At 34.6% G+C, this 20,990-nt stretch overlaps 1 protein-coding gene across 6 annotated transcripts in view; it reads right to left on the minus strand.

Annotated features, from left to right (window-relative positions):
- Positions 1-20,990, minus strand: part of EXOC6B (exocyst complex component 6B) — an 870,074-nt gene that overhangs the window by 298,473 nt on the left and 550,611 nt on the right. For all 6 annotated transcript variants that reach the window (XM_077134552.1, XM_077134551.1, XM_077134550.1 and 3 more), the window contains 2 exons: positions 14,454-14,588; positions 11,058-11,237 (listed from right to left, as the gene is read on the minus strand). In XM_077134552.1, the coding sequence (XP_076990667.1) occupies positions 11,058-11,237; positions 14,454-14,588 (315 nt within the window). The remainder of the gene's footprint in view (positions 1-11,057; positions 11,238-14,453; positions 14,589-20,990) is intronic.

Genomic DNA, 20,990 nt, shown 5'->3' on the forward strand with positions numbered 1-20,990 from the left:
TGGGTTGTGAAATCAGGGAAATCTCTATCTGAATCCCTGTTTTGCCATATATTACTTGTCTGCTTGTGGTAGTTTGAAGTTGTATGCTCTTAAATCTAACCATTCTTGTAGATATAAATCCATTTGGACCTTTTCATGAGATTATTTCAGTTAAGGTATGACCTACCTTATTCAGGATGAGTCTGAATCCTACTAGTGGAGTCTTTATAAATGGAATTAATACTGAGAGAAGGAAACCATGGAAGAAAGAAGCTGAATGCAATGAAACCCAGAAGAGAAGCAAAAGACCAGCAGATACTACCATATCTCTTGCTGTGTAGGGGCAGAGGAGCCAAGGATTGTAGGTAGCTGGTCTTTGGGAAGAAAGCATCACCTTGATGATACCATGATTTGGATATTTTCTTAGCCTCACAGTGTAAAATAGCGAATTCCCACAGATTAAGATCTCTGTTTTAGGCAGCCTAGGAAACTAAAACTATGGTCTTGGGGAATGATGTAACCTAACTATGCCTAAATTTAATCTGTATAAAGGAACTACTTTGAAAACTGAAATGAGCAAAATTAAGAAGACTGACACACAATAGAACCTAAATACAGAATAAAAATAAGAATAAGGATCCTATAAGAAGCCATACCACCAAACACAATTACTTATATTTCACATATTTCCTGGTGAACTTTTTTCCCCCACTATAAAAAGGTTTTTAAGAGTTTATACACATTTCTAAATATTAAATTTAAAACATTTTCATTCTCTTCCTTTTTCATATAACATTATATTTAAACACATTTCAAGGCTGCTATTTAATCTTCATACAATTAGTTTTAGTAACTTCAAATATTGTTTATATTGTTCATACAATATAACCATTTACCTATTATTGTACATTTAAGGTTGTTTTTAATTATTTGCTCTAATAAGTAATGTTGAAATGACTGTTTTGTTCTCAAAAATACTCAGTATCTCACTACCTCAGTACCAAGGGGAAAGAATAAGATCAGACTCCTTTTCCTTTCATAAAGCTATAAGAGATATAAAAGTTATCAAGTATAGCAATATTCAAAATGTCTCACTGGCATCTCTGGTTTTTTTGTTTTGTTTTGTTTTGTTTTCTGGCATGGACAGGGTCTGGGAATTGAAGCCAGGTCTCTGGAATGGTGGTGAGAACTCTGCCAATGAGCCACTATTGCATCGCCCCATCTCTGTTTTTTAAAACAGCACATCAGATTGAGATTTAGAATTGTAGGATTCTGCAGACCTTTAAATTCTAGGTTCTCTATATTTTCTACCTTAACCCATAACCAAAACCAGGATTAGAAATTAACTGCTCTTAGTATTTGAAATCAAACATGCTTAAACTCTTATTTAATAGTTATAAGAGGAATAGATGATACAATGCTCAATATTGTTAGAGAGACAAGATACTACTGGCTGGATACCAACAAAAAGAACAACTGTAGCTATTGGTAATAGTGTCTTTAAGGGGCGGGGTGGGGGTGGGGGGTGGGGATGGGTAGTGTTAAGTAATAGCTCAACAAATGCAGATATCTCTGAAGAACACAACATCCCTAAAGGATTTAATTGATTATACTCACAGCCCCAGTACTAAACTAATAAGGAGCTAATTTGTTAATTTCAATACACTCTACAGAGCTCAAACAACCTAAATCTTAACAACAGCATAGAAACAGGAAACATTCCATTTCTAGGTAGGTAGACAAACATTAGCAAATCTGTAATTTCTCCTCTAATCAGAGAGGAAAATGAAAAAAATATTTACTTGGACACTGGTTCTCCCTATGCAATTAATCTGAAGAAAAATTGGGGTGATATCCTGAAGAGTTTTGATGCCTCTAATCTTTGAGGGCATCTGAAACTTCATTCCAGAGAAAGCTATAGGGACGTGGGCCTCCTTACAGATCCTTATTACCAGTAGACGAAAGGGTATCTATTTGAGGTCTCAGGTAAGGGAACCTCAGGTTCTGTTTAAAACAGACAATACAGTTACTGGTGTCCCTCCCATTACCAGATAGAGTTGCCACTTCTTGAGCTTATTACCACAGTTTAACTTTCCTACAGGGAACTGTTCTGGTCATAATGACTGAAATTTTTTACACTAACAACAATAACAACAACAAATAATACCACATAAGAATTCCACAGGTGAAATGGCAACTGAATGATGAATCCATAAAACAGAGCCTCATATTCCCCATACACAGCTTAGAGACTGAGATGAATATAAATAAAAAAAAAAACATATGAGTCCCTACTTTCAATTCTTTTGGATACATACTTATGAGCAGATTGCTATTCCAAGTGGTAATTCCATGTTTAACTTTCTGAGGAACTGCTAAATTGTTTTCCACAATGGCTACACCACCTCATATGCACAAGTGTTCCTATTTCTCCATATCTTTGCCACCACCAATTTCAGTTTTTTAAGATAACAACCATTCTAGTAGGTTGTGAGGTGGTACCTCATTGTGGTTTTGATTTACATTTTTCTAGTGGCTATTGATGTTGAGCATCTTTTCATATACTTATTGGTCATTTGAATATCTTCTTTGGAGAAAAGCCTATTCAATTTCTTTGTCCTTTTGTTGTTGAGTTGTAGGAGATCTTTATATATTCTGGATATAAAATTCTTATCAGATATATGATTTCCAAACATTTTCTCCTATTCTGTAGGTTTTCTTTAACTTTCTTGATAATATCCTTTGATGCACAAAAGCTGTTAATTTGAACAAGTCTAGATTTATCTATTTATTCTTTTGATGATTGTACTTTTGGAATAAAATCTAAAAATGCACTGCCTAATTTTAAGCAATATTTCCCTGCTAGATGAGTAATCATTGACACATACCTCTCTAGGCTTCACTTTTCTCATTTGTAAATGAGAAAAACAGAGAGACAGAGAGAGAAAGACAGAGAGAGACAGAAAAAGAAAGAGTTCAATATGGTACCTGGGACAAAGTATGTGTCAAAACACAGTAGCCAGTATAAATGTCAAAAGAAAGCATAATATAATGGAGAAAGCATGACCCAGAGTATAATGACCTAGGAACCAGCCCCAATAGACTTCTGACACTGTGAAAAACCATTCTGGCACCTATTCTAGTCTACTAAAGCTGCCAGAATGCAACACATCAGAGATGGATTGGCTTTCAACAAAAGGGAATTTATTTAGTTAAAAATGTATAGTTCTTCGGAGGAAAGGCAACTCTCAACTGAGGTTCTTTCTTTACATGGGAAGGCACAGGGTGGTCTCTGCTGGCCTTCTCTCCAGGCCTCTAGGTTCCAACAACTTTCCCCTGGGTGATTTCTTTCTGCATCTCCAAAGGCCTGGGCTGAGCTGTGAGTGCTTGAGATGAGGTATGCTGAGCTGCTTGGGCTGTGCTATGTTGAGCGCTCTCATTTAAGCATACAGCTAATTGAATCAAACATCATTCATTGCAGCAGACACGCCTCCTAGCCAACTGCAGATGTAATCAGTGACAGATGAGCTTCACATGGCATTAGCTCATGTCCCCAGCAATAGAATTAGGCACCTTCACCTGGCCAAGTTGACACCTGAACCTAACTACCACAGTACCATTTGCATATTTTTCAAATGGGGAAAATAATAACTGCCCATATATCACAGAGGTTGTTTTAAAAAACCAAATGAGATAATAACATGTAAAAAGCAGGTGGATTATTACTAAGTGACATGTGAGTACAAAGCATTTTTATAAGTAAAATTACACGATTTGAAAAACAATTATTTTTTATCTGGAGAAACTTGAGAGTCATAGAAGGAAAAAGACCTAAAGGGGAAATTCTAAAATTTAGAATTTTAACCCAACTAAAACTTTTGGTCTTTTATCTCAGAATAACAGTTTATAACTTTTCTTTTTAATAGGTCAGTGATTACTTTTAATGACAAATAATTTAACACAGTTTTTCATCCCTAGGAATGAATTCACTTTACATTTTTATTATCCAAAACAAGTAAATTCTACAAAAGCTTATTGTGTAACATTCCATGCAAAGTACTGTACTCAGAGATAGAGATGAATAAGACAAGGCCTCTAACTACAGAGTTCACATAGCTGGCAATCTAGTAGGCAGGACAGCATACTGGAAAAGGTTTAAAATCAAATAAATCTCTGTTAAATCCTAACTCTGCCACCGTTTGCTGCGTCCCTTACAAAGCATGTAAACTTCCTAGGCTAATGTTCTCATCAGTAAAATAATACTACTACAACTTATCTCATTGGGATATTTTGAGTCATCATTAATTGGGTATGACATATAAGACATGTAAAGAATCTGGAATATAGTAGGTACTTTTCAATTACCATCTTCTCTTTCCTGAACAAAATACACAAATGAGTGTACTTATCCAATTAGTGTAAGTACACAATTAGGTAGAATTAGACTAGTACCATAAAAGAAGAGTCACAAAGAAGATGTCACACGTAGTTAGGAGAATTAGAGAAGCCTTCATGGAAGGTACAATATTGAAATAGTCTTGAAGGACAGGTAAAATTTCTCTCTCTCTCTCTCTCTCTATATATATATATATAATTAATTAAAGGGCAGAAACAGTTAAAATAGACAAAAAGGGATGAAAAAAGAGCAAGGCTAGAAAACAGGTGGGTAATGCCTGATAAAGAGTATTATTTCAGTTTGGAAGGAAAATCTTGGGTAAATAGGAAAGAGAGAGAAAGAGAGAATCAGACAAAAAAGGTAGTTTGGGGTCACATTATGGAAAATGTTGATGGTCACAGATTTTGTACTTAATGGAGGCACTGACAATTTCTAAATAGCCTAATTATTTTATTAGTCCTGAGATGGCAGCAGTTGATATAATTAAATGGAGTGCTAGGAAAAATGTCACTTTAAAAAGGGTTTTTACACAGGAAGAATTTCAGCAACTTAATGTATCTTCAAGACAGCCAATCAACTGCTCAGGAATAAAGGCCAGGGGTAGGTAAAACTGTATTCTTAGACAAAGAAACTAAGGCAAACCAAACTGAGTTAAGACAGATCATGCCCTGAATCACACAAATCAACATTAATAGCAGACAGAGAAAACAAACTCAGGATTCCCTCCTCTAGGGGTCTGTTACTTGAGACACCATTATCAGAATTACAAGAGTAGATTTTCAAAAATGCTAAGCATCTGTTCTAGTTTGCTAGCTGCTGGAATGCAACACACCAGAGACAGACTGGCTTTTAATAAAGGGATTTATTTCATTAGTTCTTCAGAGGAAAGGCAGCTAACTTTCAACTGAGGTTCTTTTCTATGTGGGAAGGCACAGGGTGATCTCTGCTGGCCTTCTCTCCAGGCCTCTGAGTTCCAAAAACTTTCCCCAGGGTTATTTCTTTCTGCATCTCCAAAGGCCTGGGCTGAGCTGCTGAGCGCTGAGATGAGGTATGCTGAGCGGCTTGGGCTGTGCCATATTGAGCTCTCTCAGGTAAGCACCAGCCAATTAAATCAAATATCATTCATTACAGCAGGCACACCACTTAGCTGACTGCAGATGTAATGAGCAACAACAGATGAGGTTCACATACCATTGGCTCATGTCCACAGTAACAGAACTAGTTACCTTTACCTGGCCAAGTTGACAACTGAATCTAACTACCACAGCATGCAAAATAGGAAACAGTGTATGCAATTGTAAATTATACAATGGGAGCCTGAAAAATAAATGCTTGTGTACTCAGTTGAATTTAACTCAAGAGACATGGTAAAACTTTAAAACTGCTACTGCGGAAAATCTTACTATTACAATCATTTCTGGGTGCTTCATGAAAATAAATAGGCTGTCCTGTTCACTAAAACGACAAGGGACAAATGGCTGCAAAATTCAATAATCCTCCCCTTAACCAATCACTATCTAACAAAGAATATAATCTTAGCACCCTCCACCAACCCCAATACACACATACTCTCACTCATACACACATGCACACAACACTCACACTGATAGACAATGACCTATTCCTTTGACTGTACTGCTTTGTGATGACAAACTATCCCTAAGAATTATATAATACCAATGATTTCAAAATGTAAGAAAACAAGATAGCCTTTGCTTTTTTTCGTTCTAGATCTCTCTATATATACACATTTCCTATCATCCAATCCCTCTTTCACAGAGTCACTCTTGCCAGGGAATTTCAAATATGAAAAGAAAATATTCATATTAAGTAAAAGATGAATGTCTATGATTCTTTCTCAGAAATAGCTCATTCCCTTCCCCTTTTTAAATAATGTACAAGGGCAAATCTTAAATTCAGCTACGTTTTGCCACCATTATAGAATTCCATAAAGAAGTTATCTAGTATTTTGGGGAGCCTGAACACAAATGCTGGATGTTCTTTTTTTGCTGTTTGTGGAAACCAGGAAAAGAAGTAAATTTAGGAGTCATACTCATCTGATTTTATGGAATATAATGGCTGGTACACCCAAGAATTTTTTGAAAATGGTTCAGTCTGAATGATAGGATCAAATCAGTCCATGCTGAGGAGATATGGTATTTAGATATCAGTGATAGCTGAAAATTTAAAAAGGAGGAAAAACCCTCAGCTATTCACTGACAGTGAAGAAGGTCATATTTCCACAGGTGGAAAATGCATGCCCTTTAAATGAGACAAGAGTTAGTCTAAGTGGCCTGGATTACAGTCAAAGTATGGTGTCAACATCTACTGTGTATATAGAAGCCACTATAATACATGTGAGGTGTATAAATGGCGACACTTATTTTAAGGGGAAAGGAAGATAAAGTTTGGAAAACAATCAGAATGGCTTTGATTTTTAACTATTAGATTTTGTACTCCAAAATCTTACTCCTAAAAATAACTATATAATGCTGGGGGAGACATAATGGCCAAAATACTATCGGCCATCTTCCCTCCAAAAAAGGAAACACAATAAAAGAGATCATACTGTACATAATATTTTACAATCTGTTTTACCAATTGATAATAATGAGCATTTTTAAAATAAATATATATACGAATATATATATTCATCTTTATTAATTTAATGGTATCACATAATGTGAATACACAACCATTTATTTAAGTAGTTTACCTATTACTGGACTTTATTCCCAACTGTTCACTATACAAAAGAACACAGTGTTGCACATAATTATGTGAATCTTATAACATACCCTCAATTATTTCATTAAGTTAGAATACCAAAGTAGAACAAAAGGATAAAGAGATAAGCATATTTTAAGAGATTTTTGAGGCATCCTAAAAAACTGACTGCCAAAAAAGATTGTATCAATTTATGTATCTACCAGGTATGTAGAGATATTGTATTAGGATACCTATTTCCTCAAATATTTCTCACAAATACTGCATATTTTCATTTTCTTATTTACTTATGGTAGTTTATAGGCAAAACTATCCCATATTTTAAATATGTATGTCTTATTACTAGGGTTGCACATTTTGTTCATGTTATCATTTATCATTTTTCTTTTGTGACTGCTTAAATATAATCTTTCTAATTTTTCTGTCATTTTCCTTCTTTTTATTATTAAAGTTAAAACAATGCTTTCTTCATAAATTAAAGACATTAACCTTCAGAAATATTTATTACAATCATTTTTTTGATAAATTTATATATATTAGTCAGGGTTCGCTAGAGCAACAGAACCAACAGGATATATCCATAAATATGAGATTTATAAAGGTGTTTCATGCAACCATGGGAATGGAAGAGTCCAAAACCGCAGGGCAGGCTATGAAGCTGGCGGCTCCGATGAAGGGTCTAGACTAACTCCACAGGAAAGGCTTGTTGACTGAAGGAGCATTGGAAGTTTCTCTTCTTCCTTAAAAGCCTTCAACTGATTGGATTGCCATCGTTATGGGAGACACATCTCAGTTGATCGCAGATGTAATCAGCCACAGATGCAATCAACTGACTGATGATTTAATACTCCAGTCTTGCAGTTTATCAACCAGCCACAAAATATCCTTCCAGCAATGGTCAGGCCAGTGCTTGCCTGACCAGAAAACTGGGCATAATCACTTGGCCAAGTTGACACCAGAACTTAATCATCACAGCTTACATTTTATTTTCTTTATTAATTTCTTTTAATCTTTAAAAACATTTTATGTAGTCAAATTATCAATCTTTTCCTTAATGATTTTAATCCTTATTGTCACCCTTAGAATGGTGACTCACTTTAAGATTATAGCAATATCTGCCAACATTTTACTGATTTCTTCATATTATCTTTTTAAAGATCTAAATATTTATTCTATCTACTATTCATTTTTATATATGAGGTATGGACTTCACACTCCTTTTATCCAAACGGTTATATATTAGTTATGATAGCAACTGCTGAAGGCCATCTTTATCATATACTCTGAATTATTTGGATTTTTATGTTCTATTCCTTCTATCTGTCAGTCTATTCCACTTTGAGAATGATACTAAATTATTTCTGCTTTATAATAACATTTATATATTTGTTTGGAAAAAGCCAACTTCATTAATTTTATTTTTCATATATATCTTTGGAAAATATTTTCCACTATTTCTTCTAAATAAATTTTAAAATTATTTTGTTAAATTTCCCCCAAATTCACTTAGTCTTTGTTGCAATTAGATTAATCTTGGAAAAACTCCCTACAATATAAAATATTTTCACACAGGAACACTTTATTTATCTATACAGATTTCTTTTCTGTTACTCTGTGTCATGTTCTTCACATTGGTCCTACATATTTCCCTTTAAGTATACTAGCAGAGATCTTTTGTCTTATGTCTCAGTAGTGAATAAGGCATTTTTTGATAATACATTTTCTATGTGTGCACTGCCAGCATAAGGGAAAGCTTATTTGTTTTATAAGTAGACCATATAACTTACTAAATTCTTATCAGTCCTAATTATTTTACATTTGATTTTCTTAGGTTATCCAAATAGATAATAATAGTCTATGAAAAATGATATGATTCATATCCCATTACAACAGTTATAGTTTTTTCTTTTTCTTGCTTTATTTTATAGAGCTTATAAAGCACTGGTGACAAGAAGCACCTTCATCCTACTCCTGATGTTACTGGAATAAATGATTTTAGTGTTCCATTGTTAGAATCTATGGTGGTTGCTAAATTTCAAATAGATGCTACTTATTATGTTAATGAAATATCATACTCTTCATCTTTCTTTTTTAAACTAGGAATGTAGACTGAATGTTATATAAATGCCACTTTGGAATATACCAAGATGACCATATATTTATCTCCATAAAGTAATGTGGTTACATTATATTAGCAGATTTTTATATACCAAACCATCCTTACATTTCTGGAATAAATAAAATATTATAGTGTTAACTTCCCTTTATTTGAAAATTGTATTTATTTATTTTAATCCATAATTACAAGTGAGATTAGTTTGTAGATTTTGTGATTTTGGTGTCAGGGTGAAGCTAATGCTCTCCCTAAGCTCAACTAGGAAAGGCATAAAAACTCAGAGAAAATGTATACTTAAAGATATCAGAGGGCTGTAAAGCAATGAGACCTGAAGGGAATAAAATTCCAAAGAGGGTAGATCCTTAGAGCTAAGATCTGCAGTTGTCACATTTGCCAAACATGAATACAGGCAACAAAGTGAGAATGTGCTAAGGGTGAAAGAAACTAGGGAACTTCTGATGGTTGCAAAGGACTGGGGTGCCAGAATTAGAGATTTGAGGACTAGTTTTCTCAAGTCATTTGCTAAATTCTGAAGCTGCACAGCTGAGGAAAATAAAGGGCTAAGCCAAAAGCTTAGAAGAGCAAAATGAGATTTCCTGGCATCCCACAGTAGTCAGATAAAAAGACTTATTAGGAGAGTATTCAGGAGAAGCTCAAAGTGGGAACAGAAAGCCCATGAAGGAATTGGTGAACTGACATTTACAATCTCCAACCATACTTTTTCCTGGTGGCAACTGTTCATCTGAGTACTCCTGAAACTCTTCACTTGGCACTTACAGAGGGTCTGTTGCAGTACAGAAAACTCAGCAATATTATTGGCAATTATGTGAGGCTAGAACACAAGAGTAGAAACTTGAGGGGCCCCAGACACAGAGCAAGACTCCCTTCCAAAACATTTGCCAAATTCTAAAACTCAAGAAGGAAGGAGAATAAAGACATAAGGCTTCTCTGAAAAGTGGAAAATTCCATATTTTGCTTGGTGCTGAAGAGACAATGACCCACCAAGCTGTTATTAAAAGCCCTACAGAACCACATCCTAGCAACAGGGTAAACCTGAGGGAGATTGCAAATACAAGCCAACTCTGACCCAGCTCAGTCCATGATTAGATTAAGCTGTCCCGCCTCATAGCACAATCCACCCTCCCATTTTATCTATGCAGCAAATTAAAGGGTGAACCATTTCTGATGAATGTCTAGATATTATAAACACAACTTTTACCACTAATAAAAAATACTAGGATTATGAAGAGACAGGATCATATGATCAAGAGAAAAATCAGAAACAGATCCACCCATATGTAGGTGATTACACATTACAGTTAGCAAACAATGACTTACAAATAACTGCAATTATTATGTTAAAAAAACAGAAAAGGTAGATGAAGTAGATAAAAAGATGGAGATGTCTTCTAGATAATTTGAGCTTATAAAAAAATATTAAATGGACATTTTAGCACTGAAAGATACACTCGACATTTTAACTCCTAAATTTCTCTTTTATTTCTACCACGGCTTTCATTACATCTTTTAATAAATTATCTTGAAGTCAGCAGTACCACAGCTTTCATTAAATCTTTTAATTAATTACCTTGAAGTCAGCAGGAAAACAAGTGACATGATACTAGGGACCATTTTAGAACAAACAAAATGCAAAGTCAATGAAAAACTAATTGGTCAGGTCTCTAATCCTTATTAAGGGTTGATAATTATAAGATGAGCTTTTAACATGTTGAACAGCTTCCTCACTAGTTAAAGCAGAAGCTAACATGCTTCACCAAAAAAATTCTAAGAGAGGTGGTTTGCTGTATAATGGGTAAAGTAAGAGCAAATGTTACTTACAGGAAGGTGTGTGAATACAGCAAAGGTGCTACGCAGAAAGGCAATGAGGTCTACTAGGTAATCACTAGCTTTGTTGCCCAAATCTCCCATCATCCAGTCATAGTCTGCCAGCTGTAAAAACTGGTCAATCTTTTGGTTTAAGTTGGTATAAATCTCTTCTTCAGCTGCATGCCTGGCATCCTGTGAAATAACAAGAAATTTGAAAGATCATTCAAACTTTCAATATGGGCAAGATAGTTTTATGCTTGGAGACACTTTACTCTTATATCTATCATGTAATGTAATTGAAATACTGAGAAATATCACAATCTCCATCAATTTTTCATTTTACAAAAATACAGTGAAGTCTTTTCTATTTTTTTTTTTTGCCTGCAAAACAAATCATTATTTTTCCTACATCAAATGGGAAGATTGCCTTCAATGCCCTCAGATGTCTGCATCCATATTTACTTTCTTATCCCTGTTCAAAAATCAACTTGTGCCCAAGATCCTATTTCCTTTCATCTTTTTTTGGGACTCTTTAAGAACCTTCCTTCCTTTAATATCAATCTCTATATTCTTTGTGTTTTTTTTTTTTCGCTTTAGTTTATAAGTGTCCTCAAGTTTCAACTAGTTAAAAATAATTCCTAATGCTATATATTATATTCCTACTAGTGACTATCCTAACTCTCGCCTTTCTTTCTCATCAAGCTTCTTCAAATATTGGTACAGTCAGAAATTTTCTAAAATGTGTTTTAAGTAACAATAGTCCTGTAAGATGCTAGAACAACTGCAAAAGAGTTTCTGGATCAAATATGTTTGAGAAACCCTTTATAAAAGATTCATGATGAACATTAGTATGTTAAAGGCTTTAAGAAGTACTGTGGGACTACTGTTGCAAAAAATATATTTTCAGGACAGAAGGATTTATACATTGCACCAGGGCAAATCAGGATTCCAATGCTAATGATCCAGCAACATGAATGGGTCAAAGGTAATAAATGACCTCCTTGCTACCACAGGCAATATTCAATTCATTTTTCAGTCTGATCATGCTTGATATCTGTTAAGCATTCTCTGCTTAAAACCCTGTCCTCCCTTGGCTTTCATGACACGGTCTTCTCCTGGTTTTCCTTTTATTTCTCTTGCCTCTAATCTTCTCATTTTCTCTGGGTGATTTCATCAATTTCGATGGCTTGCAGTATCTCAGTATTCAATACAGATTTACTCTGAGCCCATCCTTATTCTAGACCCATATATCTGTTTGCTTCCTGGGCGGCTCTAACTCACAGACATTGTGAGACATTAATATTTTTAATATTTAGTACTTTCTCTCCCTCTCCCTCAAGAATCTACTAGAATGTCACACAGCAAATATTTAAGCAATCTTTACAGAGAAAATGAATAAACAGGGAAAGCTAAGAATGCCAGTTTGATTGTGTTGCATATGACAGAAACAAGAGGACCCCAGCAAGAAAATACCTTGAAGACTTGATTGTTTTTGCCCTTTTCTGACATAAAGGTTTCCATCTGGAAGGGAATGTTTTCTGGGAACAGTAGCTTAGGAAAATACACAACATGTAGCAGGTAAAATTGCCATGTTTATATTGAGTTCTGGGCTAGTTGGTATGAAACAGTCCCGGTAAAAACAAACTTTCAACATGTTTTAAGCAATCAGTATTTCCAATAAGCACTGTCTACATGACCTTTAGTAGTCTCCAGAACTTCTCCCTCACTAAGTATTTAACTTGCTAGTCAGCCCCTATGGCTTCCTGTCGGCCTTTAATATCCTCTCAACATTTTCAGTGCTGGAACAAAAACAAAATACACAAGACATCTTTTGGAAAGATTTCTGAATATAAGACTTCACATTATTTGAAGAATTGTTAAAATAATTGAGGCTTGGATTGGGTGAGAGAAGTAGTAGACATTAAATATTCCCTATATCATAAACAAGTATAAGTGAGCCTCATTATAATTCGCTAACCACCTAGTCTCTGCTGAAGATTAAACTATAGTCCCTCCTACATCTTTCCTAGAGAAATTATGGCTTCCACAGTAAATAAAAATAGAAACATTTTTTTAAATAAAATTATTGCTCATGCTCCATAATAATGCTACTATTTCAGAATAACCATAATTCCTATTAAACTGCTTATGGTCATTCTGAAACTCTTAAAGCTCTTGTCATAGTTTCTTACTCATTCTTGGGAACTTTTTAGTAAATAATTTTTTTCCTCAATAAGATATAGATATTAACATAATGATATTAATTACTAAAAGGTGGAAAGTAACTATACAAACTTAATATGATATATTAAGAATTGTATTTTAAAGTAATTTTGCAGGTAATTTGAAACAAACACTCCATGGTGACATCACAAATGTGTAATCCAACCTAACAACTGACATAATCACATAGGTACATCAAGAATATTTTTTATGAACATCCCATTTTTTTTCTGAAAACAGAAAAAAAGTCAATATATATGAATCAAATTTTATTTCTTCTCTTATACCTACTTTCAAGGGAAGGTACCAATAAATAGGAAAATGGTATGAAAGAATGGGAAAAAGTAGACACCAGGCCATATAAACCAAGTTGTTTATCTAATTAAGATAAATTTTTGGATCTCAAAAAAGTGACATAGAAATATTTCAAAACTAATGCCATCAAAACACAATAACATAAACCTAAACCATACAAATAAGCCTTCATGCCAGAATTCACCCTTATAGTGTTTCAGAAGTTGCCCTGTTACTTTTACTGCTTGAAACATATTTAAAGCTCACTTACCAGTTAAAAGGAGTTTCTTAATAAGAGAAACTCTTATATATAAGGCATTTGCCCTCCAGAAACTCATCTACGATCAATCCTTCTTTTGTTCTACAGGAGTACCACTTTTCTCATGTGATTCAATACTGGATCAAAACTAATGCTATGGACTTGTGAGGCAATTATAAAATTGCTAACTACAATAGCAAGAGGCAGAGATTCCCTACTAAAAAGTATGATTAAAAAAATTGGTCATATGATGTGGAGAGGAGAAGACGGCTAAGTAGAAATTTTTAAATTATGTTGATATTAGTTATAACCACTATTAGCCAGACCGCACTTAAGAACTCTTGATTGTGACAGGGACCAACTTAGGGAATAGCCATTTTCTTGTATAAAATATAAGGAAAAGTTTAGGGAACAAAAATTGTAGGTATTTTTTACTTTAAATATCTCAAGACAATTACTGATATTTGCATTTCTAAAGAGATAAAGAAGGAAAAAAATCATCCCAAGCACTTTTCTCAAGAGCACATTACTAATCATAAGACTATGTAACATAGGCAAAACAAAGTCATGTTAGGAACAATGTTCCAAACTATGAATACAAGAAGTTCCATAGTATTAAGGGGCCTTCTCACCTTGAAAGTTGTGGTACCATACAGCTTGGTGGTGTGGACTGTCTCTGGAAGCACATTAGTGATATTGGTGATGAATTCTTCCAAGTACTTACAGGATTTCTCCAAATGTGTTGTATTGATAATAATCTGGACAAGCTAGAAAACAGTGAGTACACATAAGAGTCATTTGACTATTCACTCCAGAATGAATGGCTCAATACAATTCTGCAGATAAAAGAAAAACCAAAGGTATGATGGCAGAGGCCATTTGTATTCTGAGAAGGTGTATCTATTCTGCGTAGGTGTTACTCTACACAGCTTTCCGTGACCTCCCAAAACGTCTTGTATTTCCCCCATTATAGAAGCACTTGATCCTCTTTTTTAAATACAAATTTTATTCTTTTTAACGAAAACTAGGCTAGGATCAAAACTGTTAGGGTTTAGCATTGTGCCTTCCAATAAACAATTGCCAAGTGAATTCAATAGGTGAACTACCATTAAAATAACAAGAATAACTGAAACAGTAACAAGAGGTATGAAAATTAGGTATGATGAACAGAGAAATGATGGAATAGATTGCAGTATATTAAAAATTATATCAGGTTATGGCAGAAAAAACATGGGCACTGAAGTCAGAGAAGACAAAGGATTAGCTTCCATGTTATTGACTTGGGAACATTTCTTAAATTTTCTAAGCCTGTTCCTTATATATAAAATGCTAATAATAATTTCTAACTGATAGGGTTATTGTGAGGATTAAATATTCTGTCAGTACTACTTACCTTTTCTTACCAAATAGGACTTTAAAGAAGGGGGTACTGATAAGTTAAAATAGTTATCTTATGTAAAGTATTTTTCAAGGAGCATGGAAATGAATAACTATTATTATCTGGATAGAACTATACTTAAAGCTTGCAAAGCACTTCACAATTCATTTTTTCAGTCTTTTCAGCAATCGGAAGAAGGAGGTTAAATGAGCATACTTCCACTTTAATGTAACAGAAATTAAAATGGCATAATACTTTCTCTAGATCACATAATCTAAATGGAGCTTGGACTTATTTACAAATAATGCAACTTCAAATTATGGACTTATCTAAATATCTTCACAGAATGCCTTTGAGCATAAGAAGTCCCTAAGAGGACAACCCTGGAGTACTGCATATTTGTGTATAGTAGGTTGAAATATCAGATTCTGTAACTACCATCAACTGGACCGCTCCATGCATTGATTCTACTCTCTGTGAAAAAGGAAAACAAAAAGGGGGTGGGGGGCAGGAGGGAGTGGTACCTACTTTTTGTTTCAATTATGAAACTATTAAGACATGCAAAGGAGAAATGTCATGGATCTTTTTTCTTTTCTTTCCCTTTTTTTTTTTTTTTTTTTTTTTTTGGCATGGGCAGGCACCGGGAAATGAACCCGGGTCTCCGGCATGGCAGGTGAGAATTCTACCACTGAGACATTGTCATGGATCTTTTTTTTGCCATTCTTTTTATACATCTATAGCTTTTCATTTCATGGGAATATGTCTGGTGGCGGGGCTATGGCAGGTAGAGTAGTTTTTAGTATATAAGACTATGAATGAATTTAGGTCTTATTTTAATCTAGTAAAATAGTGAGCAAGGGTTACAGGGGATAGATGACACCAAGAGGAAAGTGGAACTGAGGATGAAGGGAGATACTACATATTTTTACAATCAAATATTTTGCAACCATGTTTAAAAGTTGGAATTATATACTTCAATAGGAATTACTATATCATACTGTGGAATATGAAAAACTATATTATTAGAACTATAATCGGAATTCTTATTCTATTTTATATTCTAATACTATAATTCTATATTATTAGAACCATAATCAGCATTCTTCTTTGCTCCATAGCACACAGGACAAAGGTTTACAGTTCATCCTCATAAAATATATATAAACTCATAATGACAATGCTCTAGTAATGGATTGGACTTAAGGAAAAAGATACCTTCTGCTCCACGAAGGATCAGCCTGAATATCTGAGGAAAACAGCTACATTTGAAAGATAATGACTGAGGGCAAAGACTCAGAGATGCATTTCCAACAGATTCTCTTAGATGAAAAGTTAGGAAAATACTATGGATAGATCTCTTTATTAGTCTCCACAACTCATCAGACAGACCTTTCATTCATTACAGTTTCAATGTGGACACTGAGTTTTGGACACAAGAGTATTTCGTCTTGTATACAATTACCCAAGTCATTAGTCTTTTAACTTTAAAGTGCTCAGGAAAAAAAAATAAGCAATTTATCACCCTGTTTCTTTCATCCCATTTCTCCCTCAGAGAATGACGAAAATCATTTTAAAAAATTCAAATTCTCTGAATTAAATCACGCTTCTTCCTGAGTAGGAAAGTGGCTACTGGCAAGACTGTCTTGACATGGAAATCAGTAAAGTAAAAGAGTGAATTTGGACATCTGAAGATTTTCTATTTTAAAGTCAGCATTACCTATAGGGAAGACATTCCGTCTATCAAAAGAAGTCCTAATAATATGGAGGAATTGTGTCATGTTATCGAAATAAAAAACAGTGGCAGTCAAAGAGAAAATTGTCCTGTTTTGCAGGATATTGGCAGTTTAAAAGGAAAAAAAAGGAGGCGGCTTCACTGGGTACAGTAGTAATTTCCCTAGACTTTTAAAAGATCTGTCAACACAAAAGATCACCATGAATTACATCAATTGGCTGTCAGTCACTTGTGAAATGTTTCATTGCTGAACATAGAAGAGACTATTAAAACACGCTAGGATTACAGTAGATACCCTGTCATTTTCAGAGGGAATATTGTCTGTTAATGAGGTCTAAATGATCTCTACTCCTGAATGACAGCTACCAAAATCCTTACAAGGGCATTTACAAATGTAAAACCAGATGCTTTGGCAGTAATTTTGAACTTAAGGAAGAAATGAAACAATCTCAGTTTCCAACTTCCATCACAGTTTGAACTACTTTGATGGTATTTTTAACCCCTACTTCCCAGTCTCTTACAAAAATATGTTACTATAGCAATCCAAATTGTCCTTAACATTGATTTAAAGACATGAAACTAATAATAGATTAGATATTGGTTACCTATTACATAAAGTTCTATAAGAACTGTACAAAAAAAGGGAAACACTATAAAGCAAACTACCTCTCACAATTTAACTACAGAAGACATTTCAGTTCAAAACCACTAAGCAGAAAAATTTTCCATCTCTTCCTCCCTGTATCAGAAAGAACATAATTTCAGAGTAGACTGTAGGGGCCACTTCTGTAACTCTGCTCCAATGACCCCAGTGTAACCTAAGTCATGATGACAGGTAGATGGTCTTTTCTTAATAGACTTTAGAGAAAAGGTCATCATCTTAGTTCAAAATGAAGTCCTAAATTCCAAGAAGGGGTATACTCATCTGTTTATATTAGAATTGAGATTACGCTTGTTTCCAAAAGTAGGGAATTTCATACATAGGGCTCCAAGATTACTAACACAAAGCAATGAGAAGTCAGCTTTCTTTGCACATCACTAATGTTTCAAAACTGTCAGATTTGCAAGAAGACAAAACTAAATTGTAGCATTGGTTCTCATTCACAAAACAGATCTATGCCTAAGACTTCAAGGAATTTTAACTTAGAGTTGTGTCTCAGCTGGAATACAAAAAAAAAAAAGCTGCATCAATTAACTCATTTTATATCACCTCCATGATTAAAAACTTCTAAAATACTAAAATATTTGGAGCTAATGGTTCCAAGTTCCAAGGTCTAGTACATGGTTTATATTAGAACAAGACTTAAGTATAAAATGTTTTAACATAATGCAAGCAATATGGATGCTGTTACCAACAGTGTCTGGAGGCAAATGGCATGTGGGAGATACATAAGAGAATGGAGGCATATGGTCACCAATCTAAATTATACTAGAAACAAAGGGTAAATGCAAAGTGTTGGTCATTTATTCAGGTCTCCTAGGGCACTATTACAATAATAAAAAATATGCCCAATATGTAATCAAATATGACTTAAGAAAATCCACAACCATGATGGTTAGTCTTGTTTTAATTTCATATCCACCAGCAACAAGTGGGCCTCTAAGGCTACCAGATAATCACATTACCCAGCACTAATCAATTCCCTTTTTCATACCTCCACAGGACTATTTCATACCTCTCTCATTCAACCCCAGCATTTGCTCCCTGATTCTCACTTTCACCTGAAGATATTGCTATCACTGGGAAAACTGAGCATTGGGAGCCTACCACCAATAACATCTATACAAATACCACCATCTGCATCCATGTAACTTTGGATTTCCATCCATTATTAGAAATGAATTTTATACTTATCTAAAGCAAATCCCTTCATTTGTGCATTAAATCCTAAACTCTCTCTCCTACTCAAGAATATTGCTCCAAAGATTCCCCCTTTCTTTTGCATGTTATTTATCATGGAAATGATGTAGCAGAGAGCAAAAATTGGTGAAATAACATGCTGCTATTTCTCCCACCAAAAACAAACAAACAAACAAAAAAACCTTTCTCTTAGCTGTACTTCCCTAGCTAGCTACCACCCCATTTCTTTGCTTCCCTTCCAAACAAAATTCCTGAAAGACTTGCTTTATACTTTCAGTCACCAATCTTCCCCTTTCCTCATTGAATGCATTTGGTACCCTTTTTGAAAATCAACTGACCATAGATATGTGGGTTTATCTCCAGAGACTATATATATATATGCCATTATTACATTTTTTGATTACTGTCTTTGTAAAAAGTTTTGAAATTGAGAACTATGAGTCCTCCAACTTTATTTTTTTCCAAGATTGCTCTGGCTATTTGAAGTCCCTTGAAATTACACATGAATTTTAGGATGAGTTTTTTCTATTTCTGCAAAAAATCACCTCTGAGATTCTGATACTGAATAAATCTGTAGAATGTTTTGGGTAGAATTATCTTAACAATAGTAAGTCTTCCAATCCAATAACATGGGTTGTCTTTCCATTTATTTAGATCTTCTTTAACTTCTCTAAGCAATTTACTTTTCAAATAGTTTACTGCTAGATCTGAAATCAACTGATTTTTGAATGTTGGTTTTGTATCCTACAACTTTGCTCAATTTGTTTATTCACTCTAACAGGTTTTTTGTGCATATGTGTATACTCCTTTTTCTTTTAAATCCATTCTATCAGGAGTATCCCACCACAATTCTATTAAAAATGCCTTTGTCACCAATTTACTCAAAGTTGCTACATTCAGTGGTGATTCTTTATCTTCATCTTAACTGACCTATCAGCAGTATTTGTCAAAGTTGATCATTCCCTCTTTCTTAATGTACTTTCCTCATTTGGCTTCCAAAACACCATTCTCTCATGTATGGGTGAGTTTGTTACTTTTTTTTCCCTATGTTCTTGGTTACTCCTCCCCAATCTCCTTTAAACTGGTTCCTCTTTTCTCTAGACTTCCTAATTTTGGAGTGCTTAATCAAGAGTTCAGTCCTTTATCCTCTACTCTTCTATATCTTTACTCATTCTTTTAGTGATATTATCAAGTCACATGGTTTTAATATTATTTCCATGCTCCTAACTCCCAATTTTTATGTCTTCATCAGACCATTCTCTCAAACTCCAAATATATACATCTACTTACTCAGTATCACAACTTATATATCTAATAAACACTGAAAACTTAATATGTCCAAAACCAAATTCCCAATCTTCCTCCACCTCAAATTTAGCTCTACCTGAAGCTTTTCCTATAACATTTCATAGCATATTCAGCCTTCTAGTTGCTCAGGTCAAAAAATCTTATCTTCAATTCCATTCTTTCCCGTTTCCTTTATATCCAAACATCAAGAAACCATGCTGGCTCTCCTAATTTAACCTGTAGGTCAGTTTAGTTTAACATCAAAGTGCATGGAATCTTGAATACAGCATGGGATTTTGTTGGTTTGTCCTGGTTAATGTGATGTCCCGAGATATCCTAGAGTAATTTGGGTAGTGAATAAAGAAGCATTTGCAAAGTCCCTTTGGGGCACTGGGGAGAAAGAAGGAAATATTCAACTTCCCCATTTGGAGAATTTCTGATATTCGTGCAAGCAGTGGGGACAACCAAATCAACAGACTGAGCTCTTGATCTTGGGGTTCGCCCTATGAAACTTATTCCTGCAAAAGATAGGCTAAGCCTACTTAAAATTAGGCCTAAGAGTCACCCCCAGAGAACCCTCTTTTGTTGCTCAGATGTAGCCTCTCTAAGCCAACTACGCAGGTGAACTCACCACTCTTCTCCTTATGTGGGAAATGACTCCCAGGGGTATAAATCCCCCTGGCAATGTGGCACAGAAATCCTGGGATGAGCCAGGACCCAGCATCAAGAGATTGAGAAAGATTTTTCACCAAAAGGGGGAAGAGAAATGAGACAAAATAAAGTTTTGGTGGCTCAGAGATTTCAAACAGGGTCGAGAGTTTACCCCAGAAGTTATTCTTATGCATTATTGGGGTAGCTGAAAGTACATGAAACTGTTCAGCTGTGTTACAGTAGCCTTGATTCTTGATGAC

The sequence above is a fragment of the Tamandua tetradactyla genome, chromosome 17 (genome assembly GCF_023851605.1).
Source record: "Tamandua tetradactyla isolate mTamTet1 chromosome 17, mTamTet1.pri, whole genome shotgun sequence".
Classification (NCBI taxonomy): domain Eukaryota; kingdom Metazoa; phylum Chordata; class Mammalia; order Pilosa; family Myrmecophagidae; genus Tamandua; species Tamandua tetradactyla.